The sequence below is a fragment of the Camarhynchus parvulus genome, chromosome 7 (assembly GCF_901933205.1).
Source record: "Camarhynchus parvulus chromosome 7, STF_HiC, whole genome shotgun sequence".
Lineage (NCBI taxonomy): Eukaryota > Metazoa > Chordata > Aves > Passeriformes > Thraupidae > Camarhynchus > Camarhynchus parvulus.
Genome location: NC_044577.1, coordinates 7,807,941 through 7,835,934, shown reverse-complemented (window position 1 = coordinate 7,835,934; position 27,994 = coordinate 7,807,941). Strand labels below are relative to the sequence as shown.

The 27,994-nt window shown below is 43.4% G+C and overlaps 1 protein-coding gene across 5 annotated transcripts; it reads right to left on the bottom strand.

Moving 5' to 3' along the window:
* Nucleotides 1–419: 419 nt before the first annotated feature.
* Nucleotides 420–26,461, bottom strand: NAB1 (NGFI-A binding protein 1). 5 transcript variants are annotated; one of them, XM_030952584.1, is made up of 9 exons: nt 26,216–26,350; nt 24,786–24,876; nt 20,173–21,003; nt 14,572–14,705; nt 13,581–13,632; nt 8,015–8,125; nt 5,549–5,690; nt 4,196–4,345; nt 420–3,087 (listed from the first exon to the last, which is right to left on the bottom strand). In XM_030952584.1, exons 3-9 carry the CDS (start codon nt 20,986–20,988, stop codon nt 2,996–2,998), a joined length of 1,497 nt encoding a protein of 498 aa, XP_030808444.1. In that variant the 5' UTR covers nt 20,989–21,003; nt 24,786–24,876; nt 26,216–26,350; the 3' UTR covers nt 420–2,995. The 5 variants fall into 5 exon arrangements, with proteins under 5 accessions (XP_030808444.1, XP_030808445.1, XP_030808442.1 ...); XM_030952585.1 differs by lacking the exon at nt 26,216–26,350 and adding an exon at nt 25,698–25,936; XM_030952582.1 differs by lacking the exon at nt 24,786–24,876 and having other exon boundaries at nt 4,220–4,345; nt 26,216–26,461.
* Nucleotides 26,462–27,994: the final 1,533 nt, after the last annotated feature.

The window sequence follows — 27,994 nt, the reverse complement described above, 5'->3', positions numbered from 1 at the left end:
GCTGCTCATAAAGCAAGTTGGGACAGGGTGGATCACCAAGGCTCCCCCATTCCCAAAGAGCACTCACACATGCCTGCCATCCCATCCTAGCAGCTCTGTGCTGTTTGCGACCCCGTGTAAATTGGAGCACACGCAAAAGCAGGAGCACAGGAGATGGGAACTCAGCACCTCAGTGCTGCAGACCCTGCTCAGGTTTTAGTTCCTCCCTCCTGCCTGGGCCCACTGAGCCCTGCAGGCTGTGCACATAATGAGGCCACCCTTAAATGAGGATTCAACCACAAGAGCAGGAAAAGGCTTCCTCCACTGAGAGCTGCAGTTGGAGGTACTCCCTCCTCCCCTATCCCCCCCAAAATTAACATCTTCTTTTAGAAAACACAATTAAAAAAAAAAAAAAAAGGACAAACCCTGAGGAAACTAAAGAGTTCTCACGGTGAATTTTATTTTGTAAGCAACAATATAAACATGTGAATAAAACAGGCATCATTTGCAGGGCTGGCCTTTGATCCAGAGTACCCTGGATCTAGCAGCCCTTCCCGAGGAGACAAGGGCAAGCCTTTACCTGCGACTCCAGAGGCTGGCCAGGATGCAGTCCACCAAGACCTTTGTCATGGAAAGACCAATGCTTGAGTATTTGCTATTACCAAGCGTATGTGCAATCTTGGAATGTACCTCCCACCTCCCTCACCCCAGGATAAAAAAAAAAATAAAAATCATACAGCTGCAAACCAGTAAAAAAAATTGCTTCCAGCTTATTGAGACTGAAATGGCCTGTTGGACTATAAACTGAAATATCATTCTGGAGATAACCAACTGGTTGTGACACAAAGTACTGTATTTACAACTCAAAAATATAACTGTTATAGACTTTAATTTATAGCAAATTTAATACATTAGTGTTTACAAAATAAATTCTGGACTCAACTGAAACAGCGTGCTGCTTAGCAAGTTCTTTTTCCTTCCTCTCACTTTAACTGAAGAGACCAGCAAGCTTAAGAGCTTCTTCTGTGACCCACACACAACTTTTGATGGTGTCAGATGTTGGAGAAAACCAAATGTTTCCTGCATCTCTAAAGGTTTGCTGCTTGGTACCTTCTATTGCTCAAGCTGTACAGTTCAAACCTTAAACTGTCCTTTAACAAGTTCCATACATGTCTCAGGAAAACTACTCAGGTACTAACCAGGGCACTGGTTAATGTTACAAACTGAAGAAACATCCGTACTACTAACTCACACAACAGGAAAGAGGAAATATAACTACACATTCAATCTCTTATGCCTAAACAGCAAAGCTGCAAACTCCATTGCTTAAAGTAAGATACTTCAGTAAGTGAAACAGTACCATACAGTTCAAGAAACATTTTTTTAAAAAAAAAACCAAACATTTTAATAGTATAAAAAGTTGTTTTACTGGTGTTTCTACTATAAAGCTTTGTTCCACAAATCAAGTGATAAAATAATTAGATATGTTTACAGTGATAAGAGACTGCAGTGTAGACATTTCAGCTCACATTTTGCTGAGTGTTTCAGTACAACAGAGACTGACTGGTTTGTTAATACACACCTAGGACACAGAGCAAACTGCAGACATGAAGTGCACACCTGAATAGGGAAGTTTACCCCCTGACATGGTAACTCACTTTCTTTAGCTCTCCCTTTCCCCTGCAGAACACATCGTAAGCACAAACTGTGTTCGGAAATGGAGGCATATAACTGTCCTGACTGCAGAGCAGCACAGAGGAAAGATGGATGCACATAAACACACCATGGTAAATTCCAAAGTTATATGCCAACTACTCCTCCTTAGATAAAATGACATCTTCAAAAGTGAACATGTACAAAAAATAAAAAAAGTCAAATAAATAAAGAATACAGATGTTAATTAATCACAAACATAAAGAAACGTATTGGCATACTGTATGCAGTATACAGTATATTCATAGAATCATGTGGGCTGGACAGCACTTAGTAAGGAGTTATGTGCTGAAGACAACTCCTTTCTCTCCTCCAAAAATCTTATCGTTTCTGGATATCAGGTGCAACCTTTTACACCGATGCATAAATCCTGCACCTTATCTCATCTTTGCCACACTTGGGATGCCTTTTTTTTTTTTTTTTAGATCCACAGAGAAGTCCAAGAAGTTATAATGGTCTGAATGACAATTTTTGCAGCCCTGTCCATACTACTTGGTCTCTCGAGTTTCCTACCAAATGAAATTTAGTAATTGTATGGTACCTCAATCCCCAGTTTTTCCTGAGGAAATGGGAGCCAATCCATGTGGACTCTTCCATCCTCTAACTGGCATTTCCCACACTCCTGAGCTGTGTGTAGGTATTGTGCTGTGAGTGTGTTACACAAAGGCTGCTGGAACCATTGGAAGTGATGTAGCGATAGTTAAGTGTCAAGTACATCTGCTATGATACAGAATCAGGGTCTAGGTCTATCAAATGCTATATCCACATAACATTTTAAACCATGAAAATATTGTATGCATTTTCCTTTTTCTACAAATATTGTTGCAAACTTGCTGTTAATTGTGTCACGAGGTTTGCATTCCTAATTCTCCAATGATTTTTAATTCAAATGTTTAACAACCATATCTACGCTAGGTACACTGAAAGTAGACATTGAAATTTCAAGTAAAATGAACTGTAGCCACATCTACTGGACTCAATACACGTCCCGACATCTAGATTTACTTTGATAAGTTATACAAATACATAATACATTCTTAAATAATGAAGACCCACAATATTAATTTGTGAATCTTCCCATGTTATAAAACCACTTTTACAGGAATGTTTATCCACCTGTATTACTGTTTTAGTTGCAGTGTCTCTTGCTTTCCTGTTTCCACAGATTACTGTACCAGTTCTTAGGCTTTGGCTATTGAAATCTCTTATTTGAATGAGGCAACACTGGTTATTAAGGCTGGTTTTTTTTTTCTCTTGTGAAGTTTCATTCTTTCCGATGACACTGTTTTCCAGAGCAGAATGACTATCTTGTGTCTTCAGGTTCTGTTTTTATGACCTTCCTTTCAATGTTGTTAAAAGCTGAATGAGGAAAATCCTTTAATATACCAAGGCCTTCTGCATTGAGAAAAGAAGGAAAGAAAGAAGTTAAAACACTGTTTGGAAGTAAATATGTTTTGTTCTTAAATCAACAAAAAGGTCCAAGAACCACATAAATACCAACAGATGAAACAATAAATTCTGCCTCCTCCTCCTCCTGGTCTTTAACCAGCTGGGTTAGAACCACCTCAGCTACGCTGCAATGATGACAGAGTAGTATCACAGATTCACTTCAACCCCTCTGGCAGCAGAGGCTAATGGAGATGCACTCTGCACTTGCATTTTGAGAGGCAACAGGCAAAAATCCCCTATTAGAGATTTCACTAAGTGAATTAGCATTGGGATTGGGACAATCTGCAAAAGAGGTGAGCCAAGATTGCAGTATCCCAGAGTGAAACAGACAAGATTCTGCCGGGTTTTCAAAATATCTACTTTTGCACCTTGTCTTTCAAATAACCTCTTTCCCACTCCATCTTTAAAACTCAGGTGGGATTTTATTATTGCTTCTAAAGTTGTAAGAGTCTCAAGAACTCCTGGCTTTAGCTCAGTGCACTGAGCATTACACTGAAGCCACCCACAGAGATTTCACAGAAGTTTTTGGCTTTCTTCTATCAAACTTAGAGAGGGTTTCTCCCAATGCCAGAGGTAAATGACAAGACTGGCAGTGAGGAGAGGCCAGTGAATGAGAAACCCAGGTGGCAAAGACTTACTGCATGACATGCAGTTCACAGCAGAGAAACAGTGCTATGTCCTTATAAATCAAAATAAAGACATCTTCTTTATAAAAAGCCTGATTCTATTATACAGAATGAAGCCATGTCATAATCATGTTGCTGTCACTGTGATGCAGTTTAAGTATTTAACAGCAGTAATTTGGGTCAATACCAAGGACAGACACATGCCAGGACTTGATTATCTGATTCCAGCTACGGCATCTCCTAAACTTTTCCCATATAATATTCAATCTGACTCTAGATTAGCAAGTAACACTCCTCTTGGAGTTTTCTCCAAAGCCTTGATGGCATGGTTATACACAATGCATGCCAGCCTGCCTTCCTGGCTGCTTCACTCAGAGAGATGACAGAAAATAAGGAGTGGTGGGTAATTTCTCAGGGGCAGCACTAACCCGAGGACTGGGACTTTGCCTCACCGCTGGGGTAAAGCCGGATCAAGTCACCGCACAGAGATTTCCCAGCGTGCTGCTCTCCATCAAGTGAAATGTGCTGCATCTGTCTGCTTGGCAGGTTGGACATCCGGAGGTTCAGTGGTCTTTCACCTGCAAGTTGTTCAGAGTGAGACATTGATGCATTAGAAGAAAATCAGTATGAAAAAATAGATAGAGACTTAAACACATGTTAATTCTATCAGCAAAAATGCATCCTAGATTCCAGCTGCTCAGGGAAGTTTTCTAGCAAAACAGGGCTTATGTAAATATATTCCTTTGCAGACAACTTCACTGGCACTGCTAGGAAGGGACACTCGGCCAGACAAAAAAAAATTTTAAATCCCTTTATTCTGCTCAAAAATCCTCTTGAGATACAAAAATTTTCCTCTCCCACTGCACAATTTCTCTGAGATCCAAAAAATTTCCAGTTCCCCTGCACAATGGCTAAATGGCATAAAGAAGCTTGCTGGGCCAAGGAAATATGGATCCACACATCTATTCTTCATGATTACTTCTGTATCTCATTGCTTGACCAATTCACACAAATGAAAATCTGGTTTTTAACACTTACTTATATTGATTCCCTTAGTTGTCCCTCTACTTTTCAACCCCCTTAGAAAAACTAGCATTTAAAAAACAGACACAAGAACTTCTGGTTGTATTTTTTGTCTGCAACATTTTGTCTCAATTCACAACAGTAAAAAAAGTTATCTAAACAGAAATACTCAAGCAAAACAAACACTCCTAAAATTAATTCAAGACAAGGAATAGCCAGTTGGTAAATCAAAGAGAACCACAGAATTGTAAGCTTTTTGAAGAATAACAAGCCACTAAGAACATCATTAGAACATGCTTAGTGCTAAATAATTTACATAGCCAGCTCCTCAGGTTTTGTTCCTGGACTGCACAAACAGGTAAACAAAAAGGGGTACCAACTATATTACCTCCTTTATTTTCAATTTCTCAAAGCAAGAACACAAATGAAATGCAACACTCTGCTCTGTTTTCAAAACTGAAGATAAAGCTAGAGCAAAGTCCTGCTGTCAGTAACAGCAGTGCACCCAACCTCCTGCCCTCCCCACGTTATCCCTGGGGAAAGCAGTTTGCCCAGATGTACAACAGAACAGAACCCCAGTGTGCATCTGATTGCATTATTTACACAGTAAGCACTTCAGGGCAGAGAGAGATCTTGTCTTGTCCATTCAGTGCTCAGGGTTCTGTCTGAGATAAACACCACCACTGACAGAGGTTGCATAACATCAAATGTCTCTGCTGGCAGCAGCGTGTGCCTGGGAGCTATGGGAGCTACCATACCTTGTCCATCAGCATTATCTAATGACATGCCATTGGGGCTGTGCTCTTCTGAGTTCTGCCTGTAGCACCCTGTGGAAAGACGTCTCTCTAACGCTGCCTGGTTGCAGAGAAACTCCATCTGTTTTGCCATCACCTTTTCCGACTGCAATTGAAACAAAAAAAGATTTCTCTCTATATACATACATAGAGCAAGTCAAAACACGGGGAAAAACAGGATCAGATGAAAAGACTAACAGCCTAGATAGTGGTTTTTGTTGACTCATATGTACAGATGTGTGTTTTATGGTTTCTTCAAAACTATGAAGCAAACAAAATATTTTTGCACCCATAGAGATTTTCATAATGTACATCTGAGTCACTCAAGAATACTTAAAATCCAAGCTGTTGTAGCTCATCTACCCAGAAATGCAACATTAAATTCTGTTCTTCAAAAACATACAAAAATCACTTCCTGCACTTTAGGACTGCAGGTTACGTGAAGAGACTCTCAAGAGAAGCAAAAAAGAATGTCTTAATTATCCAGTTAGCTCTGTTCAAATATCTGCCTTCACAAAGTATTCCAGAAAGTATTCCAAAAGCAATGGCAACATCTGCTAAAAACTTATGCCAAGATTTCACCAGACATCTTGGAATCTTTATTTTAGGAAACAGCACTACACAAGCTTAAAAATCTGCCATTCTGAAAGTGTAGGATGACAGTATGTTTGTGGGGGATAAAGGTGTGAAATGTCTGTCTAGAAGAAGAACAAGACCTATACACCTCTAGAGAGTGGAGCTAAACAATCCAGTGCAACGTGGGAGGAAATGGCGTCTGAATGTTTGTCATTGACTTCAATGCCAAGAGAATTCTAACTTTCACTATAATCTTGTTCTTGAGAGAATGTAAATAAGCATCTTGCAAAAATAAGAAGAAAATCACAAGTCAAGAGAGTTGATTTAGAAGAGCCACAATGAACATAAGAACAGAAAGTACATGAACTTAACACATACAATTGATAGGAAAAATTGATTTCTCTTCCAGGTAATGCTGTAATTGTTTCAACTGCTACAGAGGTCTATTCATTGCAGAGCATTTCACTTTTCATGGGAGATGCTGAAAGCCCTGATTTCCCACAAAAGGCTGCTTGCTCAGCATAGTTCAATATTTTGAACATGTACAATGACAGCCTAACAGACCAGCAAACCCTGGGCTTCTCCAGCACCATGGTGACCCTGAGAGCAGGGCAATAGCATGGCCAGCATTTACATGATCTGGCTCAGAACTCATCAGGGTCTGCAGAAGAACACTGATAGCTCCAGCTCTGTCTTGGGAGGAGGGTAAAAGGAAAAACTATTTTCAAACAGTTTACTTACAAGTGTGGTTTAACTTTGCTATTCTGTCACTCCTGTTACCAACTTTTGAACTACACAGTAATTTTAAAAAAGAATAAAATATTTCTCATTCATGCCGTCTTTGTTGTCTGCTTGGGATAAAACCAGAATTTTAAACTTCAATTATGCTTCTGATCACCACAGAAAACCCTGTAGAGTTGCAGATATGTTTAAGCTTAAATTAAATCTGTAGCCCATTGTTATGTGGCAGTGACCAACAAAAACTTTAAAGCATATATAAAACAAGATCATGTAATTATTCTGTGACATCAGAACATGTGCTGTAACAGCATTTGATGTATCCCAGATTTGTGTGACTGAGCACTACTTTGCAACAGAAGGAAGTAAATGATAGGGTAACACATCCATTCTCAGAAAACAGGAAGGTAACTCCTAAATGTAATCTTACATGCAAATTTGGTGATTGCATTTGCCCAAATCAGCTATACAAAACAAATTTGTTGCAACTTAGCATCAAATCCCTCCTTGGCAAGAACTGGCAGTAGGAGATGGGTATTTTGCCTCGAGGCTGGGATACACTACAGAAAAGACAAAGAAAGAATTGGCAACCTGTCTTCATTTATACAAAGCTTTCTGTCTGCTCAAGAACACTGCACTTCCACCAGGCTAGGTGCTGTTTAGGAAGCCAATTTATCCTCTCAGATCCAGAGGTTTGCTTATTTCCTAAACACATTGGCCTTTCTTCTTTTAAGACATGTCAGCAGAGAGGACTCCAAGATCGCCTACTCTATTCCTCTCGCCTCAGAAACTTGAGCTTTCCATTTATAGCAATGGATAACGCAAGTAACACAGCACAGACTGTACCAATACTACCCTACTTGCTCCCAACAGGCAACCACAGATTTTCAAGCCTACTATGCTGCATCTTACCTCCTTGGAACTAACAAGGGCAAAGCTGTAGTACCGTGACAGAACAGTTTCGGGAGGTAAACCCAAATTAAAAATGATGCAATCACAGCTAAGCTAGGTAGCCTTTTAAAACTGATGGGAATTAATTTAGCCATCAAAACAACATCAAAACCAATGTACAAAGACACAGCCTGTATTATTCACAATCTAGTGTATTTGGTTTACCTGGGAATTAAGAGCTGTTGGGTCTTCACTCTTCCCTTTAGCCAAAGCAAGTGGCATTTTGTCTTGCTGATAGAGCGTCTGGACTGTGTCCTGGAAATCAGGATAACCATCCTATTGAGCATAAAAAGAAACCAAATCAAGAGGGACATATTACTATTTTTTCTTTACCTTCTATGTACACACAGAAGAAAAAAAAATGCCAACCCAAAAATCACATTCCTGAACTTCTGTGAAAATTCTGGACTGCAATTTACATGTTTGTGCTGTCCACTTCATTTAAGTTTGTGCATAAAAAAAACACACACAGCAACTGCTATATACCTAATGGCACAGAAAATCTCATCTCTCTCAAGTTTCAGGTGAATCCAGACTACCCTTGTTACTCACACTAAACTAGTTTACATTCAGCCTTGACAGGCAGATTTAGGCCTATGGTTTCTGTCACTTTTCAGGAATCAAGTTTATATGTAGGCAAGGATATATACTAACCCTGTGAAACTGAGAAAAGCCTCCTGAAATTCAACATATTTCACACAGAACGTACACTTGTATCACAAAATGAAATATCACCATTTCAGAAGTACAGTGGAAAATTTACAGACTATGAGAAAGCATGATTCAATAATTCTTTCAGTCTGAAATTCTTATGACATGCAAATCTTTGCTGCTGCTTGCATATGTATCAATAAAGCAAATGAAGTTCCTGTGAAAGCCTGCCAGACTCCATTACAACAATCACTGAAGCAAAGGTTCAAAATGAGGGGTTTGTCTACCTTGGTATTATGAAAGGAAAGCTTATGTGCACTAGAGGAACATCCAGATATATTTACAAAAGCACAGTATAGGTAGCTCTGTTAAAATGTGAGAGGAAGCCAGAGATCTTAAGACAGACCCAAACCTGAGAACAATGACATCTGTCACTGAGTTTGTCTCAAAAACACACTAAATTAGATATATTTGCCCTGTAGATTCCAAAGACACATACATGTCAATAATTGCATTTTTGACAACACATGGACAAAAAGGGTTACAGCCCAAGGAAAACAGAAGTGATCTTTCAGAAAAAACACAGGGAAAGGACTACAAGGTTCCCTCTACTGCAGGCTGCTTACTGACCTGCAGAGAAGGGGTCTGACCCAAGGCAGATGGCCAGGACCTCAGTGCAATGTAAGGCCATTAAACCTATTCTTTACACTCAGGGAAACACCTTAAAATCTGTCAGAATGCTGCATATTGCTTTTAAACACTGAACATACTCCCTCACAGAACAAATAAACACAACAGCTATGCAAAAACGTCACAGCCAGGTTAACTGCCACAAAGCCTCTAGCCTAAGCTGGAAACAAAGGCTTTGCAGCACATTTCCATGAGCACTGACCACTTCTATAGTTAAGACCTGAATCTGTTTGGGAGAAGAGAATGATTGTGTGTAGGAAGATGAGAAGCTGAACACACAAAACCCTATCACTCAGGATCCTATTTTTGTAACAAAACAGGTAACACAGTTCTTCACAACACATTTGTGATCACCTGCCTATACCAAACCAGGCTGTTTCCCAAAGGTGGCTCTGGCTGCCTGCTGCTGTGCTAGTCCCCCCTCAGCCAGGCAGGTAATTCCTGGAGGATGACATGTTCTGGTCACCTTCCAAGAGCCCTTCCCACTGGCTAGCTGTCCCCAATGCCCCATGGGATGAGGAGCATGCTGGACAAAGCACCAAGCTGCTCTGCCCCATGGTTGCCTGGTGGTCCTCCTGCATGCAATGCAGCATTTTTGTTTTGCCATGCTGCTGCTTAGTTGTTTTCCAAGCGGTTTTGTGCACAGATGTTCCCAGTCCCACATGTGCTTTTTCGCTCCCTCTAATGACATTTTTCCTATGAAAACAGTACCTTCTACTGCTTTTGCTGTTTTTGTGAAAAAAACAAATCCCACACTTTGGTTTTCTTTTCAGCCTTCTCAGAAATAGTGGAGGTGGGGCTTTTCTCTCCTCTTCTTCCACCCATACTGGCACCAAGAGAAGATGCTTCCTTGCAGCCTCCACTCAGGTCTCCCTGCCTGTGCCCTCTGACTCCCACTGAGCTTTGGGAAATGAGTTTTTGAAAGCTCTTCCCACCCTTCTTGATTAGATGAATGGAGACACAGACACACAAAATATTTTCTTCAGACGACAGACAGCAAGAATATTTTTAAAAACTCTCATTTTTTCCTCTCTTGGCTGTTCACTCAGACTCTGAAGGGGAACTTTGTCAACCCCAACAGTGATGAGGAGCCTCTTCCTCCACTTCTGCCTGATGTACCTGTGACTTGCTTTGCTTTCTAAGCTGGTGCCACAACAGCTCGCTGCTTTGAGTGGTGCTGGCACTGAGTCACAGAAGTTGATAAAATAAGGAGTGCCCCTGCCACACAACACCTAAGCAGGATTGATCCTTGCTCTGCAGGAGGATGGGCCATTTCCACCTTTATTTGCCTGTCCTGCTTTTTGTCCAGAGCAGATTTAGGAATTACAACTACTCCTTTATAATCTGCTCCCAAATACTAATTCACTCCCCTCCTTTTTTTGCTCCCTCCATACCTTTAGTCTGTCATTTGCCTGGAATTTTTTCCCCTTCTCCTCTTTACACTTCACTCCCACAGCTCACCCACCCACTCAACGAATAAGAGGGGGAGAGCTCACAGGGGAAGAGAAAGGCTTTTACAGGTAATTTGATGTAATTCATGGCACATTGTTTCTTTGTAATGCTTGTGCGGGTTTCATATTAATGAAAAGGATAAATTTACAATGTGGCTGCAGATTGACAGAGCTGTAGCTTGCACACACAGCTGTGCTGGCTCTGTTCAAGGATGACCTTCAGAGCCTCCCTGGAGGCTTTTTTAAGTGTTATTATATTTCAGGAAATTAACTCATGTTTTTTTTAAGTAATCTTTTACACTATGCAAACAGGCTGTGAAGTCTTTCCAAATTGAAGTCCCAGTAATTTTAGGCCACGCTTCACAGAGACATTAATGACTAGTAGTTAAAGGAATGGTGAATCAAAATACAGAGTTCAGCCTTAAAACAGAAAGGCAAAATGACTCTTCTCAAAAAAAAAAAAAAAAAAAAAAAAGAAGACCAGAAAAGAGCTAGTTATAACAACAAAAAATATACGCCATGTTCAGGTCCTTTCTGTATTTTCATGATAGTGAGCAAACAGATCCACCATGAAGCATTACAACTCCAAAAGCAGTGTAAGGAATTACCCAGAACAGAAGGACAAATCTGCATTTGCTACCATTTTCCTTTTTACTTTCACCTTTCCAAAAAAACCCAAACCAAAACATAACCAAAAAAATCCCTGAACATATTACTAAAAAAAGGACTTTTTACTTTTTTTTTTAAAAATGCAAGCACCAGGATCAAAACAGCAGTGATCTACTATGTCATACTGCATCTTTTTTACATGTCATTGGAGTAAAGCCCAACAGTGTACCTCAAATCTAAAATGCACTGAAATAATGCTTTACTCCTCCTTAGGACACTCCCAAAGTTGTGAGAAAAAACACATTTCTACCGATAACAATATGGGTAATTTCAAAATTGATAATGCTATGCTATCAGATTGAAGATTTAATTCAATTTAATTTTCAACTTCTTATTTTGGGAAAATGACCTATTTCTGAAATAGTCATTTGTACAATTAGGACATGAAATTTTCACAAGCATTTTACAATATAACTGGTAATAAAACAAGAACCAAGTAAATATCCTTTCTCAGAATTATTGAACTATAAAGGGTATAAAAGAAACAGGCCTTCCAGACTTTTAAGATATCACCATGCAGAAAATAGGAGAATACACATCCCCTAAGGCTGTCTGGATATCCTGCTCTCCAGAAAACCTTGAGTTTCAGCTTGTATTTTTTCAAGGTTTTAATTTTACGCTTTTTTTCAATGAAGATCCTGTAAAAAACAGCACCTCCCTTGCAGTGTGTCATTTTAGACACTTGCTCATCATCAATTATTACTGAATGAAGGAAGAACTGTCTAATGCTGAAATCCAAGTCATTGAAATACTACTTCAAGCAGAGGAGTGGCAGCTCCCCACCAGCTCTTACAAATTAGGGCTGGACTGAACAAAAGAGAGGAGACTCAAGCAACCATCCTGCAACATGGTGGTCAAGGCTGTTGATAAAGATGAAGCTGGATAAAATCATTTAATGTAGCTTTTCCCTGCTCTATTTGTGGGTCAAAGAACAAGCAGAGGTCAAAAGCAAATCCTGACACACAAAAATGACATTGCTGACTTATCAAAGCTACCAGTGAATCCTCATTGCACGTGTATATTTTGCACTACATAAACTCAAAACTACAACTTAATATGGACTGATGGAATTCTACAACTAAGATGAACTCCTCTATACCTGTTCAAAACTGCCTTTTTAAAACTAACTGCTCTCACCAGGGTTTTCCTCACAGGAAAAGCCTTTGTACAGGTGAAAGCACTGCAGTACTGAAAAAAAAATTAAAGCCTTACCACATACAGTGCATCATTTATCACAGAATGCATTGCATATGAGAAACACATTTCAGAACGTGTTGCAATTTTCCTCTACAGTTAGAGAATACATCACCTATCTGTGTCACATACAAATCTAGCTCATATTCTAATACACATTTAACCTACACCTTTTTGAGTAGATAGTACAATAAAAAACACCCACAATGCTAAGGATAAATTAGATACCCACGTAACAGTGAAACAGTAATTTGTTTAAAATACAAATTATAAAGAAAGATCTGCTATTCTTATGAGGTAATATAAATGTACATTTTACTTTTTCTTTTTTTTTTTTTTTTTTTTTTGTTAAAAGTAACTTCAAAAAGGCCTCAAATTTACCTTCCAGCAATGGTAACTGAAGAAAAAGTAAACTACATATGTGCTGCTCCAGCACTCTTAAAAAAGAAACTCCCAGCATCTCCCTAAGCAACATCTTGTGCAAGTGTATACATGAGCCATGTATACATGCATTTGACACAAAACTCATTACAAAAAGCTGTAATTTAATGGCACAACCTTTTGTCTTGAGATATACTACTTTTATTCAATATGATCTGTGTCCTAATTTATGGCTCAGTCAGAGATGGCTAATATTCTGCCATCAGTCCTTATCCAGAACTCTGTATTTTGGACATGATCAACAGCTGACTCCAGTGAATTAGGCAAACCCCACCTCACGCTGACTGAAAAGCAGCAGGCCTTATGGGAAGACATCTCCTACAGTGCTTGAGCTTATTCCACCACAGGAAGTCAGTCAGTCCCATTCCTCCCCTCCTACTCACTCTGAGTGCAAAACACTGAGAGTATCTTTACCATTAAACAAATCCTACTCTTTACCCCTGCTCCTACAGGTTTCTCCATCAAACACTTACAATTTACAGAGACACTGGTGATGTTTTCCCACCCTCTCTCTCTCATACCCATCAACTGTCTATCAAATGTTTTTCTGACAAATTTCTTTAAGACAGATCCCTTCAAAACAAAACCGAATTTCAGCACACACAGGTCAAAATACAGAAGTCACATTACTGTACCTCTATCTTGATTCTCTTTGGTGACAGCTCATCCCTTTCTCCACATTTAGATCTACAAGAGAAGACACACATATGATCAGTAAACAGCACATTAACCCCAATCACCAATAGTAACTAAAAGGAGTCAAGGTAAAAAAACAGCTCAGGGAAGAACAAGATGCACAAAAAAAGCCTCCAGTTCAATTTGACCTGGCAGTGAAACTCATTCAAGTATAGAGGAACACAAGTATTTTGTGTTGCCTTCAGAAGCATCAAAACACTCATGGCCTCTTCCTTCCAAAGAGGAAGGAAAGCACAGAGAATTACAGAAATGCCCTTGGCACTGCTTATCCAGAACGACTGTATATTTATATGAATCTCTATGGAAGAAAGGGGAGCAAAGGAAAACTTTCTAGAAGGGTAGCAAAATGTGTTTTGAAACGATATTACATTACAGGCAAGGGAATCAGCATTTAAAAATCTAAAGAAAGTATCAAGATATTCCATCATACTTACTAATGCTAAGGTTTTAATTGTATTTAAAAGCTGTTAAGCCTTTGTCACCATTTCATAACAGCAGTTCGTTTGACAGAACAGTAACAACTGAAACTAGGACTCAGCTTCAGTTCCTTTAAAGGAAGCTTGTAAGCCACTCCCCTTGACCTTATCTTTTTGGCTAACAAGCCAAATCTGTGTATAGAAAAAAGGAAATTGATGCATTGAGCATCTCTGGCTACTCTGCCAATTTACATTAACCTCAAAACACACTAATGCCTCAAATGCTTGAAATACCAGCCTCTCAGATGCCTCTTAATGTGCACTATCCTCGAAATACTTGCAAAACTAGAGAGCAAATAAAAAGGTAACTCAAGACAGCTGAATCTTATCAGTCTATAAGCTTCGGGACTAACTGAAGAGCAAGAAGGAAGCGTCTCCAGTGCTTCAGAAGAAATGCTATCAGCCTGCTTAGTTCCCCAAAAGAAAAGACCCTCCTAGCTAAGGAAAGCCTTACTTGGTGGTCCTGTAGGTGTACTTGTAGGTGACCTCCCGAGAGATCTGCCGGGCGAGGGCGAAGAGCTCATCCCTCCTGGTCAGCAAGGCGTTGTCTTTCACACACAGCTGGGCAGCTGCTTCATTTACTGTTAGCTGCAAATCAAACACACAGGCACTCAGGATTTTGCACAATTTCACCCACTGTACTTGTAAAAGTACCTCTTCTGAAATAATAAAGAATTTTGATCACAAGTAAAATCATCTATAATTGTACACTAAACCCTGGAGGGTTTCTGCAGTTTGTTTATACCCCTTAGTAAACCAGGTAACCTCTTTGGGAAGAGGAAAGATATGAATGTAGCTGGTTCATAAAGTAAAACATTATTGTAAGACTATCTCAATGTGCACCACTTTTGCTTCATCCCAGCACTAATTAAATCTCAGGATAAAACAGTAGCTCTGAACGTTCACAGTGTTTGGCTCCAAAAGCCTGGCTTACAGGGAATACTATTTTTATAAACGCAATATGCCCAGGACTTGGGGGAAAAAAAAAACAACCACCCTGACAGTGTGGGTACAGATGGCTTTCCCTTGTGAATACAGAATAAATTCTGTAGAAGGTGATGGTTTAAGAAACGATTAAACTTTTTTTAGCTATGTTTCTCACCCTCGTGTTTGTGAAGACTATCTTCAGACATGAATCAAATGTAACTTGTTTCAAGGATGTTTTCCTGAGCCTGCCAGGACACATTTCTAGTGCCTCTGCTGCTGGCAAAAGATTCACAAAGAAGTGGGGGGGGAGGAGGAAAAGCCTGAAATTGAAGCTCCAAATGGCTTTGCAATGCTCTTCAGAAACCTATAGGAAGTTGTGATACTGTCAGGAATTATATCAGCTTAAAAATACTGCTGTCCAAGAAGCCTATGGTCAGCACTATGGACACAACATTATTAATACCATGAGACACAAATCGAGATGCTGGACAGGCTATTCCAAGCTCCTTCCACAGCAAAGCAGGGCTTGAAGAGGCTTTCTCACTTTTTCCTCAGCTGAAGAGCAGCCAGAACGTGTAATGTGGCATAACAGCGAGAGACCAAGAGAGAATACTACAGGTGTTTTTATCAAGTGCCCACAGCTCTTTCTACCATTTTACTTTTAGAAATTAAGCTGCTTTGAACAGGCTTGGCTTCTGGCAAAGGAGCACAGCTGCTTTGGAGCTACTGTCAACAGTATATCCTGTACGTGTCCCAGGCTGGTGAATATTGCAGAGCAGCTTGGTTTCCACAGCACAGTCAGCACATCCATGATGGATGGAGACGTGCCATCCCCGACCCTGCCCTGGCAGCACCAGGAGCAGCCATGCAGGCGGCACAGCACACGTGTGACCTCAGACACCAAACCTGCTGCTCCCACAGACCAGCAGGTCTGCACTTACAGCTTGGGAGAAGGACAAGAACTCCCCCCCGACCCCTGCCACCCTGCAGGGTCACCTGTGAATTAAAGCAGAGGCCAGAAGCTCAACCAGATTGCTGCACACTCCATCCCTGAAGGATGGAAGCTGTCACAGGACATGAACAACATACAGCCACGCTGTCCTTCACCATGGGGCTTGGTGGCATCCAAACTATCAAACATTTATTTTGCCCAATGTGACACCTGTTCTCCAGGACGGTTGAGAAAACAAAAAACATGTATTAAGAAGAGCTGAGATTCTTCTCTCAACAGCCTGTGCAGTATTTCTAGTAAAACCTCACAAAGAACTGCTGCTCCTAATATTTCAGAAGCAATTTTTCTTGTGTTTAGCCTAAAAGCCTCTGATCTCAGTAGGGCACTTCCTATGGCATCTAAATGTTAATCGGAGCACAAACTTGTATTTAACAGGTGAACTAGATATGTTGCCTGATCCTTTAGTCTCTGTACAGACAAAAACCCCAAATCCCACAGAGATCAGATGTACAAGGGCTTAACCTGAACAGGTTACTATGTTCATACAATACAAGGTACTTAAAAAACCAAACTATTACCCCTTAGATGGGAGCAGCTGTTCCACAATGTCTGTCTTTCCAGAAAAAAACACAATGGGAAAAAAGACACAATATAAGATTAATACAACACCGATTAAAATAATTACCATCCAAAGCAGGCATTAATTTCTGTAACACTGATAGCTATTACTTTGCCAAGGATGAATAATACAGCTAATGCTTACAAAATAATTTGAGATTTTTTTATCCCTCCAAGTGTTGAAAGGTTGCAAAGAGCTGAAATGACTGAAAATGCTTTGGGTAGTTGTAGGCAAATGCTGTTTATCCTAATATGTGAGAAAAGCCAAATGTTTATTTGCTTGTTTTTCCTGGTTTCTCTTTCAGGTCACATTCAGACTTACTGAATTGAAGTGCATCATGGCTTTCTGCCTTTTCAGGAGGCATAATACTGCAGATACAAAGCACTGCATGCCTAAAAATAAAGAATGTTTGCTGGAAGCCTTAAGGATATAGAGCAGCACAGAACCATACAGGAGAGGGATGTGTATATTTCCATCTGATGGGGTTCACAGACTCCTCCACTAGAAACCACATAATTAAATACCAAGCCCTACTGTTTTGGTGAGTCAGCAAAAGAAAAGGAAGAAACCTAGCTAGACAAAATTCATTGCTTGTTTTTCTAATTCCACTGAACTGGAATTTTTTTGCCTTTTATAGGTGCTGAGACAAAGACTGAAAAATTAAAATGCAGATGACAAACTTGACTCAATTTTGCAGGGGCCACTGAGTTCAGGGGCATGCCTTATACTCATCCCTCCTCCAGTCCAACTTTAAACATTAAGTGCTCTCTGTGTTTGAAAAGCTGTGTAACACTGAAACAATGGGATGGATTAAGGACAGCATGTTTATTAGTTTTGGAACGCCTTTGGAAGATTTTATGTCAGATTAATGCTTTATGCAAATACTCCTACCAGGAGCACACACTTCCAAACCAGCCCAGTGTCTGCAGCTCTCACAGGCCTCTAATGGCTGCTCCAGCCCTCTGAGACACTTCAGTGCTCATTCTGGAACAAAATATTCTCACTAATTCACCACTAATAATTCTACCATGTTGATCTTAATTTGCATCCAACTCCCCTCTGCTTGAGGAGCCAGAGGTACCCAAATCTTTACATTAAAAAGCTAACCATTACTTAAGCTTTCTAAATTCACAGTGAAGTTTATTCAGCTGTTCCCTGCCAGCTGCAAGGAGAAACCTTGAACTGTGAGGCAGAATGACAGCTCTGGAACGTATTAACACGTGCAGAAAAACAGTCTCTGGACCTGCAGAAACTTACCTCCCTGGTTGTTTAAGGTCCTTCCCTCTACGCAGCAAATTCCTTAAGCCATCAGAACCAAAAACACACCAAGACTGAGTTTACGAAAGGCAAACTCTGGTTTAGCAGATTTTAAACAAAAAAAAATTGGTCTCATTGCTGCCATTTATTTTCTGCCTTAAACAGAAAATAAAGACAAAACTGTTCAAGGCAAAACTTTGTGAAATCCAGCCTCTTTAAGCCAACAGTAAACTAATTACAAGCAAATTCTTCTTGCTTGCATGTGTGCAGTTCCCATCAAGTTCAGTGAGGCCCCACATGCGTAAGTGAGGCATAAGTCAACCACAGACTCCTTTGATCTTGTGCCCTTAATCACAATAGCGATAGAAATATTTCCTAAAGCCAAACCATGCTCTCATTCCATTTTTAAACGTGGTTTTTACAATGATGTAGTAAAGATCTGTAGTGCAATACTAAAAAATAAAAAATGAACAAGGCAGAGCAGTTGTCCTTTCTTCCAGTTCACTGCTATCCCGCTCCTTCAATTACTACCCCAGGGTTCATCCCCCCAGTTTTGCAGAGCCACTCCTGAGCCTACACAAAAGGTGCCCCTGGAGCCCACCTTCTAGTACACTGCTGGATGCCAGAAAACTATCCTACAAGTAGTAGTCTGCCCAGATTTCAGAGCATTTTCTGCAGTTGCTACCCCAGAGAGAGGCTGTGAAAGCACACAGCCACACGTTGGTGTACACCTCAACTGCCTCCATCCTCAGGTGAGGAGAACCCCCTTTCTCTGCATCCTGAATCTGCAGCCATGTATACAGGGCATCTACACAATTAATCCTTTCAAATCCTGCCTCCATCTCATACACAGCTTGTTCTTTTACGAGGGAGACTTCCACAAGGTCAGGGGAGTAAGATGAGATGTCATCTTGTACAGTGGATGAATTCACAGATTATAAGTGTTTGACATAAAGCCACAGAGCACATAAGTGTAAGCTGCAAAGCTGCACAGCTAGAACTGTGTGGTTGGAATGTGGCTGACTACTGTGGAAGTGTCTCCCCAGTCTGCAGTAAAGCCCTTCTCAAGTCACTGCCGGTGATGTGCAGTTGCCTTATAAATGTAAATATGTAAACAAAAATGTAAAGAAATACGCCTTGTTTCCTTCTGCCCTTCTACTCAGAAGCATAAAGAGAACTCAGTCTTATGCTACGGATCACACACCTACAAAACTTCTTCTTGAAGCAAAAAAAGGCTAAAGCCAGTACAGTTTTTTTGGCACTCCTGTAACATAAACACTGCCTTTCCTTTTGGGAGCTAAGCCTTACATGCCAAATTTTAAATCCAACTGAAATTTTGCAATCACTGTTAACTGTGAAAATGCTGATGCAGCATTCATATCAACAGCGTTTTGGCAGAGCTCTGAATTAATGTTTGTTCTCCTCTTGTACAGTACTTTGGCACTAGGAAACGACTCCCCACACAGACACACCTATTGCGTTACAACACATGCAGTGTGAGCCTCAGGAATGCCACAGGAGGAGCAAGGGAGGCCCACAGGAGCTTTCAAAGGCAAGAGGGAAGAGATGCTTCTCAGGAATGAAAAGACAAATGTTCAGGTTACAACCACCCATCAATACTGGAGACATCCTCTCCTTTCCTCCTCACGCAGTCCGCACCTCACTTGACAGGCTTAAGGCCACTATGCCCAAAAAAGCCCACAGGTTGTATAATTAAGCTTCATCCCAATTTAAACAAACAAACAAAAAAAATAATCCATGCCACTGGGTGTAGGGACCTCACTGACAGAATCCTTTTCATCTCAAGTGCACAAGCTACAGAGTAGAGTCTTGAGGTGAGGGAAGACAGCAGAGGGTAGTAATCACATCAGACACAAGAAATTTTAGTTACTGATTTTCCAAACAAGTCTACTCTCAAAGCTGCAAGGAAATACCATCTTTAAGAATGTACCAAATCCTTAGAATCCCCAAGGCCATGCTCAGGGTGACAGTGGTTGCTATTCGGGTGCCAAACTCTCTAAACCTTCTGTCTGACAGGCCACACCAGCGAGCGGGCAGTTCTGATGACACCAAATCACCACGTGTACACACACACACTCACCCACAAAAGGGGACCTGGGCTGCACCTGACATTTCCATGCCAGGCCAGGCCGGCCTACAGCACTCAATGCACGACTTTCAGACACACAGCTCTCAGCACTCAGCAAGAAGTGCCCATACAAGAAGTGTACCCTGTAAACACATCTTGTCAAAGGTGTAGGAACAGGGGAGGAAGCCCAGTTCCACTCAAGCTGTTTTACCTCGTGGAGGGTGAGATGCTTGCCATCCTTTCTTTTCGAGTCAAATCTGCCATATATTGCACTGTACTTCCTGATCTCCTCCTCTTTGTGAGGGTCATCGTCACTCATCTCAAAGATGTGACCAATCATCTTTGCCAGTTTCTTATTTGTTTTCAGTAACTCCTTGACCTCATTGGAGTCACTTTTGGGCAGGGAGGGAACCATACGTTCTACACACTCAGCAACTGACAGAGCAGCAGCAGCATCCAGGGTCTCGCTGTTTTCCTTTGGTGAGGCTGGAGAGCCAAGGTCAGCTGGGGAAAGGCTGTGCTCACTCTCTGTGGTGTGGTGTCCTTGCCAGAGCCTGGGCTCGCTGCTGCTCTGCAGTGATAAGCTCCCCACATCAGATTTGCTCGTGCCCACACTCTGCACGCACGTCGTGGCAGCGCATTTCGGAATCTTCAGGTGAGGCTCTCTGGTGCTGCTGTTCCTCTCGTAACTGCTGCAGGAGATCCCCAGCCACGCAGGAGACCCTTCTGGCAGCTTATATATTGGAATGCTGCTGACTGGTAAGGAGGTGAGAGGCTGGTTAAAAAGGCCAGGGTTTGTGACCCAGTCCCTCAAAGCCTTCTGCAGCCGTCGGACATGAAGTGGCTTGCTAGCCATGCCCACGAGAGCCATTATCTCCAAAAACTCCTCTTCACCTGCTTCACAGAGCTGCTGGACATCATCACCACCCTGCTGAATGAAGGCATCAAAGTAGAATAAGAGATTTGCTTTTTGTAGTATTCTATAGAGCTGCAGTTCTCCAAGGGTTCTGGGCAGAGCTGACGCCATCACGGATGACAGAACCTGCAAACAGTAAGAACAGAGAGAAGATGAGCACGAAAACACTGACATCCAGATGTACTGTCCTGCCACCCAGCTTTGCATAAGACTGTCAACTCAGAGGACAGCATTTCTTTCTCTCATTACAAGAACACCCACAGAAATGAATAAGGGGCAGAAGCTCTATTTTTTGACTTCTTAACTTAATGGAAACATTTTTGAAAGAAACCAAATCAGCAGATAGTTGTGATGCACCTACAAAAAACATGATTCAAACACAAAGTAGGCTTGTTTTCAACATTCCTACTTCGTGTTTGTTCCCAAGAATGTCAGCCAATATCGCTCACAGATTCTACTCTATTCTCTTTTGTATCTTAAGATCAAAATTATCACAAAACACATTCTGAAGAATTACAGAATAGCTGATTCCCTGAAGAAAAAAAATCTCATCAGTTTCAATTTTTCTTAATTGTTGATTATTTTTCCCCCATAGGAAGTGTGGAGGACTGTAGAAGTAAAACAAAGAAGAAAAGTGCTTCACAGAACCCTAGAGGATTAATGAAGTTGGGTCACTAATAGAGTGTTTAAGAATCAAGTATATCTACAGTTTTACCTGTTTCATGTAAAAAGGATCTAATGATCTTAATGATCTCTGCTGATCTTAATTATGGCAGCAACAGCTGCAGACAAAGCTAAGATACTTTTGGATTCCAACGCATATCGTTTAAAAACCTTAGTTTGAATTCACCTGCCCATTTCACTTGCTATCAAGGCTGCCTGTCATTGACACTTGAGACATGAAATACCACTCAGCAACACAGCAATTGTGCTTAAAGGCTCCCAACAGACAGATCTCTGCAGTGTTCAGCTCTTACAGCGTCAGGAAAAAACATGTGCACAAGTTTCAACTTCATAAACCTCTTATCCAGTTATAGCACAACTAATAAACTCCTCAGAGAATTTCAGGATCTCGCACACACACCTCTTCACTCTGTGGTGGCTTTCACAGAAACAAGCAGATAATTTCCAGTATTACTGTATTACATTAAACCACCAATCAATAAGGTCTAAAGCATGTAATTTATAGTTGGTTGAGAAAGTAACAGAACTAAAACACTGAGCAGGTCTGCTAACATTGCTCTGCCTCAACTATCACATTGGACTCGAAAAAACACACAGTAGTAACCTAAAAAGCAACACCTACAGAAAGATTTGCACACACTAGGGAAAAAGTATTTTAATACTGCGCAACTCCCCTTCCTCCAAAACTGCAATGCAAGCAAATACGTCTGCTATGGGGCATTGGGAGATTGGTTATCAAAAGTAAAAGTCAGAAATTATTTTTACAGTGTGTGCTTTTGTATATTGTAAAACACGAAAAATATTGTTAAAAACGGTTTGTGTATTTTTGTGGTTCTTTCACAACATAAGCCTTTTCTTCAGCAAGTCAAACATACAGATAAAACAAGCAGAGCCCAACTTCTATTCAGGAGGCATCTGGAAGACCAGGCTTTTGCTACAAAATTCTGATTTAACTCTACTAGAGAAAAATAAAATCAGGAGGCCAACAGAAACTTCCCAGAAATGTATGTGGCAGCAGCAGGATACTGACAGTCAATCTCTTCAGGAAGAGAGACGAAGCCCAGGAGAAATAAAAAAAAAGACTCAAAACATACAAAACCCCCAAACCACCAGCTCAACATATCATTCCTGGTATGTGTGCCAGTATGTGTAAAGCAGAAGGGCAGTAATAGCAGTTTAGATTCAAACAGCTACCTCAAGGAGCTGCTGGTGAGCTTAAGAGCTAATAAACTACACACTTTGGAACTCGGGGTGAAACTGTAAATATTTAAGAGCTACATATTTTAGAAAAACAGTTTGGATTGCGGAAAAAATAGTTAACTGCAGGATATCAACCAAGTACTGTTAACACTCAAAGATACAAAAAACAAGGAAAATTAAGAAAATCACTTTAAGGTAACCCTTTACAGGGCACAGAATTCACTGTTTTAAAAATGTCATTATTTCACTGAATTTCTTAGAAAAATCCTCCCATTCTTAACAAAATTTGTCAAGATAAACAAAATCAACAGCTTATGGTTTAGTGGCATTCCAGTAAACTATTCCTACCCTCCCATTTCAAACGATGCTGACTTTTCACCATCAATACCACAAATTAACTTATATAACCTCTAAAAGAAGGCCCATTTCTTCTGAAAGTTATTCATCTTAGCCCAAAATCTACATAAATCTACATAAATGGACTTTGTGCAGAGAGCTAAATTGAATCTTGGGAGGATGGTGGCAGTGGAATTACACACAGCCCAAGAGCTCCAGGCAAGCCATGGAACTGAACTCATTTTTCCAGCCCACAGGCTGGAAGAGCAGCACCAGTCCACGAGCAGCCTTTACCCAGAGGCTTCTAATCAACAAATCTCCTCATGACAGATAAAAGTGGATTAATATGTACTATGGAGGCATCAGCAGAGAGTCCACAGTTCAGACTGCGTTGAGATTTGCATTTAAAGCAAGACTGAAATCCCTTTGTTTCGTACTTTAAAGACCCATTCTGTTTTTCAAATTCAGTACAGTAACTCCTGAGAGGGCTGAGCAATTTTTCCATGTACGACTGCTACCAATTTCTTCAGAGAAGGCACTTTCCAACACTCCTCCTTTTAACCTCTCTTCTCCTTGCATTAAACAGAGTTCCTCCAGCACTCACCTCAATGCCATCCCAAGTTATTTCTAAACTGTCCCAAGGGGAAGGCTCCCCCCCCTTTCTGAGACTCTCCCAGCTATGCTGCTTCTCCCAACACGAGCGCTCCGGTCCCTGCTTGGCCCCACTCCCAGCCCACAAAGCCCGGGAAGCAGCTATGCTAGTCCACCTGCAGGAGTAAGATGAGGCTTAGGAAGAGGACAAGCAACGAGCAAGGAGTGCTGAGAAAGCAGCACAGCACTGCCTGAGCCCGAGGAGACTGTGAGCCCAAAGGACACCTGGCGCTGCTGCTGGCCCTGCTCACCCGGCCGGCTACGCAAAGCCTTAGCACACCCACTCAAGTCTCAGCGCCCCACATCTTCCAGGTGACCTTTAAGCTGTATCTAAGAGACCTGAAATACTGCTTTCCACCAGTGTTCTCATTTCTTAGTGCACTGGGGACTGTGTTTTTGGGGCAAAGGGTGAGCACGAGAAGAGGTTACACAATGAGAAGACACAGGGAGAGCTCACAGCCAGGACACTTGTGTCTGCTCCTCACCAGGAAGAGCATCTTGGATAAGACCCTGGGGCACCATGTGTGATCCTCTTCTTCTGCAGCCTGCTCAATAAGTCTTAGGCTGTCTAATCTGTGATCCCAAACCAACCTGGTTCAGGAGTAACAGCCTGGTCACGTCCTCTGGCAATCCTAAGAAGGCAGCCAGAACGATCTGCTGCCTCAGGAGTGAGCAGGTACATCTAACACAACTGCAAACCCTTTCTCCAGCAAGAGGCAGGAATGCAAAGCTGGCACGGGGAGGTCTACAGGAACAAATGAACACAGCCACAGCACTTCAGCCGCTACTTCTCCCTCTTCTTTGCTTGCTGTCCATACCAGTGAGAAGTGTCAGAACATACAGGGAAAAGCAGCCATCTCTTATGTTTTTCACATACAGAACAAAGAAGCCATAAAAGTCGCCACAGCAGACAAAGCTGTTTAAAATAAACACAAGGCTGCATACGGTTACACACACGGGAGAACCAGGAAATCACAAGTTAGATTTTCACTCAGCCTTTGCAACCCACAACCACGTATTCTGATTTTCCACATTACCTCATTCACATCCACAGCCCATCACCCCACATGCCATGCCCTCTTCTCCAAACGCTGGCTGTCACCTTAACTCTGACCACAAACATAACTCCTGGGAAAAAGGAAAACAAAAACCACAGAGACACCACACAGCGCTCTTAAATATTTGTAAACAGCTAGCGCAGGAATCACAACCTATTCCTGCTCCCTCTACGAAGACAGCAGGGCAGCGGCAGCCCCGCTCAGCATCCTGAACCAGGGGAAAGCACCGGTTCCTTCCCGGCTGCGCCCGCTCCGAGCCCGGAGCCGCACACTTCCCGGAGGTGGCAGGAAGATGCGCGGCTCAAGTAGGCAGGTGCTGGATGTGGGTGAAGCACCGGGAGAAGGAAAACTCGGGAGCTGTGGGATGTATGCATGGGACAAGGGCTTCCCGAGCAGCTTTCCGGCTTTTTAAGGCTGCACGGCAAGTAAAAGCAACCGAGCAACTCCAACCGATCGTAGAGATTTTATTTCAGGTGAATTCTAATTGAGCTGTCACCAATTAAATCAGGAATACAAGGAGAAAGTGTGAAACATCACATCTCTGTATTTTAGGCAAAAGTGATTATTTCATAATGTATCTTGATGACTTTGGGCGTTTTGAAAAGTCTCTGAAGACAAACTGGGTTTGGGTTTGAGAGCTGGCTGCTTTGCATATTCATTACATTTCTGCAGCGTTTCCAAAGGACTTTTAGCAGGAGGAGAAAATTACATGTAGCTGCAGAAGAGAGACTTCGCAAATTAAATAGTCTTGTCTAGCTCTGAGATGTGCCAAAATACAGCCGATGAGTGAGCTCCGCGTTTACGTACAAACCCGTACCTCGCCTCAACTAATGAGAAACTCGAAACGTGCAAAAACACCCTTCGCGAAGGACGAGACGAGAGCACAAATACCTCCAGAGCAGGGTTCCGCACCGAGGGATGGAGCTCCCGGGAAGGAAACCCCCGCGGCGAGCACGGACGGGCAGCTGCGGTCCCCGCACAAAGTTCGCGGCCGCCGAGCTCGGTGACAGGAACCTTCCCGGGGCGCCTTCTCCGTCGGGGCTGCCCCGCGGGGCGCCGCCGCGCTCGCACAACCCCTGCCGTCCGCGCCAGGGAGAGGCGCGGTCCCGCAGAGCCCGGGGGGCGCCCGGCGCCCCGCCGCCCCTGCCCGGGACCCCGCCGGAGCAGCGGCCGCCGCCGCCGCCGCCGCCGGGGCGCCGCCTCCGCCCCGGCCCGGCCGCGCCGTCCCGCCCGCCGCCCCCCCCCCCGCGGCGCACACGGCGAGGACGCTTCTGCACTTTCCTCCCACTCGCCCGTCCCCCCGCGCCGGATTTCTCCGGGAATCACCCACGCACGACCCGCCCGCTCCTTCCGGCCGTGCCCCGGCGCCGGGGCCGCGCTGCCCGCGCCCCCGGCCGCCCCGCACGTACTCTGCAGTTGGCCGCCGCCGCCGCCGGCTGCCCGGGGCTCCCCTCGGTGCCGTCCCGGGGCCGCAGATTCAGCCCCGCCGAAGTTCCTGCCCGCGCCCCCCGCCCAGGCTCCTCCTTTCCCATCGACGGGGCGGGTGGGCGAGCCTGTCCCCGTCCCCGCCACCGCCTCGCTGCCGCCGCCACCGTCGGGGGGCGCGCGGCCGCCCCGCCGCACCTCGCCTCGTCGCGGCCGCGCGCCTTCGCCGTGCGCGGGGCCGAGCGGGCGGCAGGGAGGGAAGGAAGGAGGGGAAGGGAAGGGAGGGAATGAGGGGAAGGGAAGGGAGGGAGGGAGGGAGCGGCCCCCGCCCCCCCCGCTCACCGCCCCCTCCCGCGCGGTCACATGGGGAGAGCCCGCGCGCGCTCCGCCGCCCGCCCACGCGCGGCCGCCGCGTGACGCAGCGCCCGGCGGGGGCGGCACCGGCAGCGGCAGCGCCCCCGCGGCCGGAGCGCGCCGGGGCCGCGACCCTCCCGCGGGAACTGCGCGGATCCCGCCGGCCCTGCCTCGGGAAAACAGCCCGGGAGCCGCGCGGAGCCGCCCTGCCGGGCCGGGCACACCGCCCCCGGGGCGGCCGGGGCCACAGAAAGGGCCGGCCTGGGGTGCGACACGCAGAAAGCGATGCGAAAGTACCAAGTGGCAATTGGAGCGAGGAGAAAGGGAGTGTGTAGTTGTTTTACTGATGGAGAATTGGTTAAACGATGAGTTTTTAAGTAATGTTTCAATGATAAAATTAAGTAATGTTTCAGTGATAAAATTAAGTAATAAGTAATAAATTAACTCATATTTAGTGCCGATAACAATAGAAAAAAAACCCATTATATGTGTGGAAAAAAAATAGCGAGGGAAAAAAAAGACTCAAAATAAGCTCCTGTAGGGCAACGTCCAGCTCTGTCTAGAGCTGGGAATACCTTTCACACAGGGTTTCCTTTCCTTTTCCCTTGCCTTCTAATCCATACCTTGCCTGTTTGTCTAAGCAGGGTCAGGCCAGGCAGGAGGCAGAGTCATGACCTGGCTCCTTGGTAAACAGCTCCAAACAAAACCGAATTTCTCCTTCAGTTTTTCCAATAGAAGGCTGAGGCTTTGTAGATCTATGTCAAATCACTGTCACTAAAACTAAATAAAAAAGTCCAAAAATTAATAAATTACCTAGGAACAAAGTTTAAGAAAGTTCTAAGCACGCAGCATGCTGGGGAGCTGGGGAAACGCAAGCACTCTTTTTTCCATACCCTTTTCCTTTTGTACCACCCAAACTCTCAGAACTTGCGTTCCTGCACGGGCTATTTCCCAGTTTCCCGGCGGTGCTGGGCGTGCTGGCAGCGGGGCAGGGCGCTGGTGGGTGTCACACAGGAGCCCTCTGTGTGTCCCTGGTGTGCCCACGCAGGCACGGCACGCACGGGTGGGCGGCTGGCGGGAGCTCTGTCTGCACTGCACGCCCTGAGCCGGGCCAGGCACGCTGCTCCCCAGCCTGCTGGCAGGGCCCTGCCCCAAACCAGCGCTTGCCCAATCTGAAATCACCCTGCGGGTGAAGCTGGCTGCACAAAAGGGATGATGCCTGAGGAAGAACAGCCTGGAGGAACGGGCAGCACCTGCCCTGAGAGCCCCTCTGCAGAGCAGAGTGTCCATCAGCCCAGCTTTTCCCCAGAACTGGAGTGACTGGGGCTGCCTCCTTGTCTTTGGGGTGTGATCCCAAAGATCCCAATATCCCAGCAGGGCAGATGAGGAGGCAGAGGCAGCTTTTCTCC

What these genes read in the sequence shown, in the direction of transcription:
- NAB1 (XM_030952581.1), bottom strand. Translation starts at nt 26,338, where the DNA reads ATGGGAAAGGAGGAGCCTGGGCGGGGGGCGCGGGCAGGAACTTCGGCG. An exon ending in CGGCGGCGGCCAACTGCAGA is followed by an intron (nt 21,004 to 26,215) that starts GTACGTGCGGGG and finishes TACTGTTTGCAG; the next exon opens with GTTCTGTCATCCGTGATGGC. An exon ending in TACACCTACAGGACCACCAA is followed by an intron (nt 13,633 to 14,571) that starts GTAAGGCTTTCC and finishes CTTCTCTTGTAG; the next exon opens with ATCTAAATGTGGAGAAAGGG.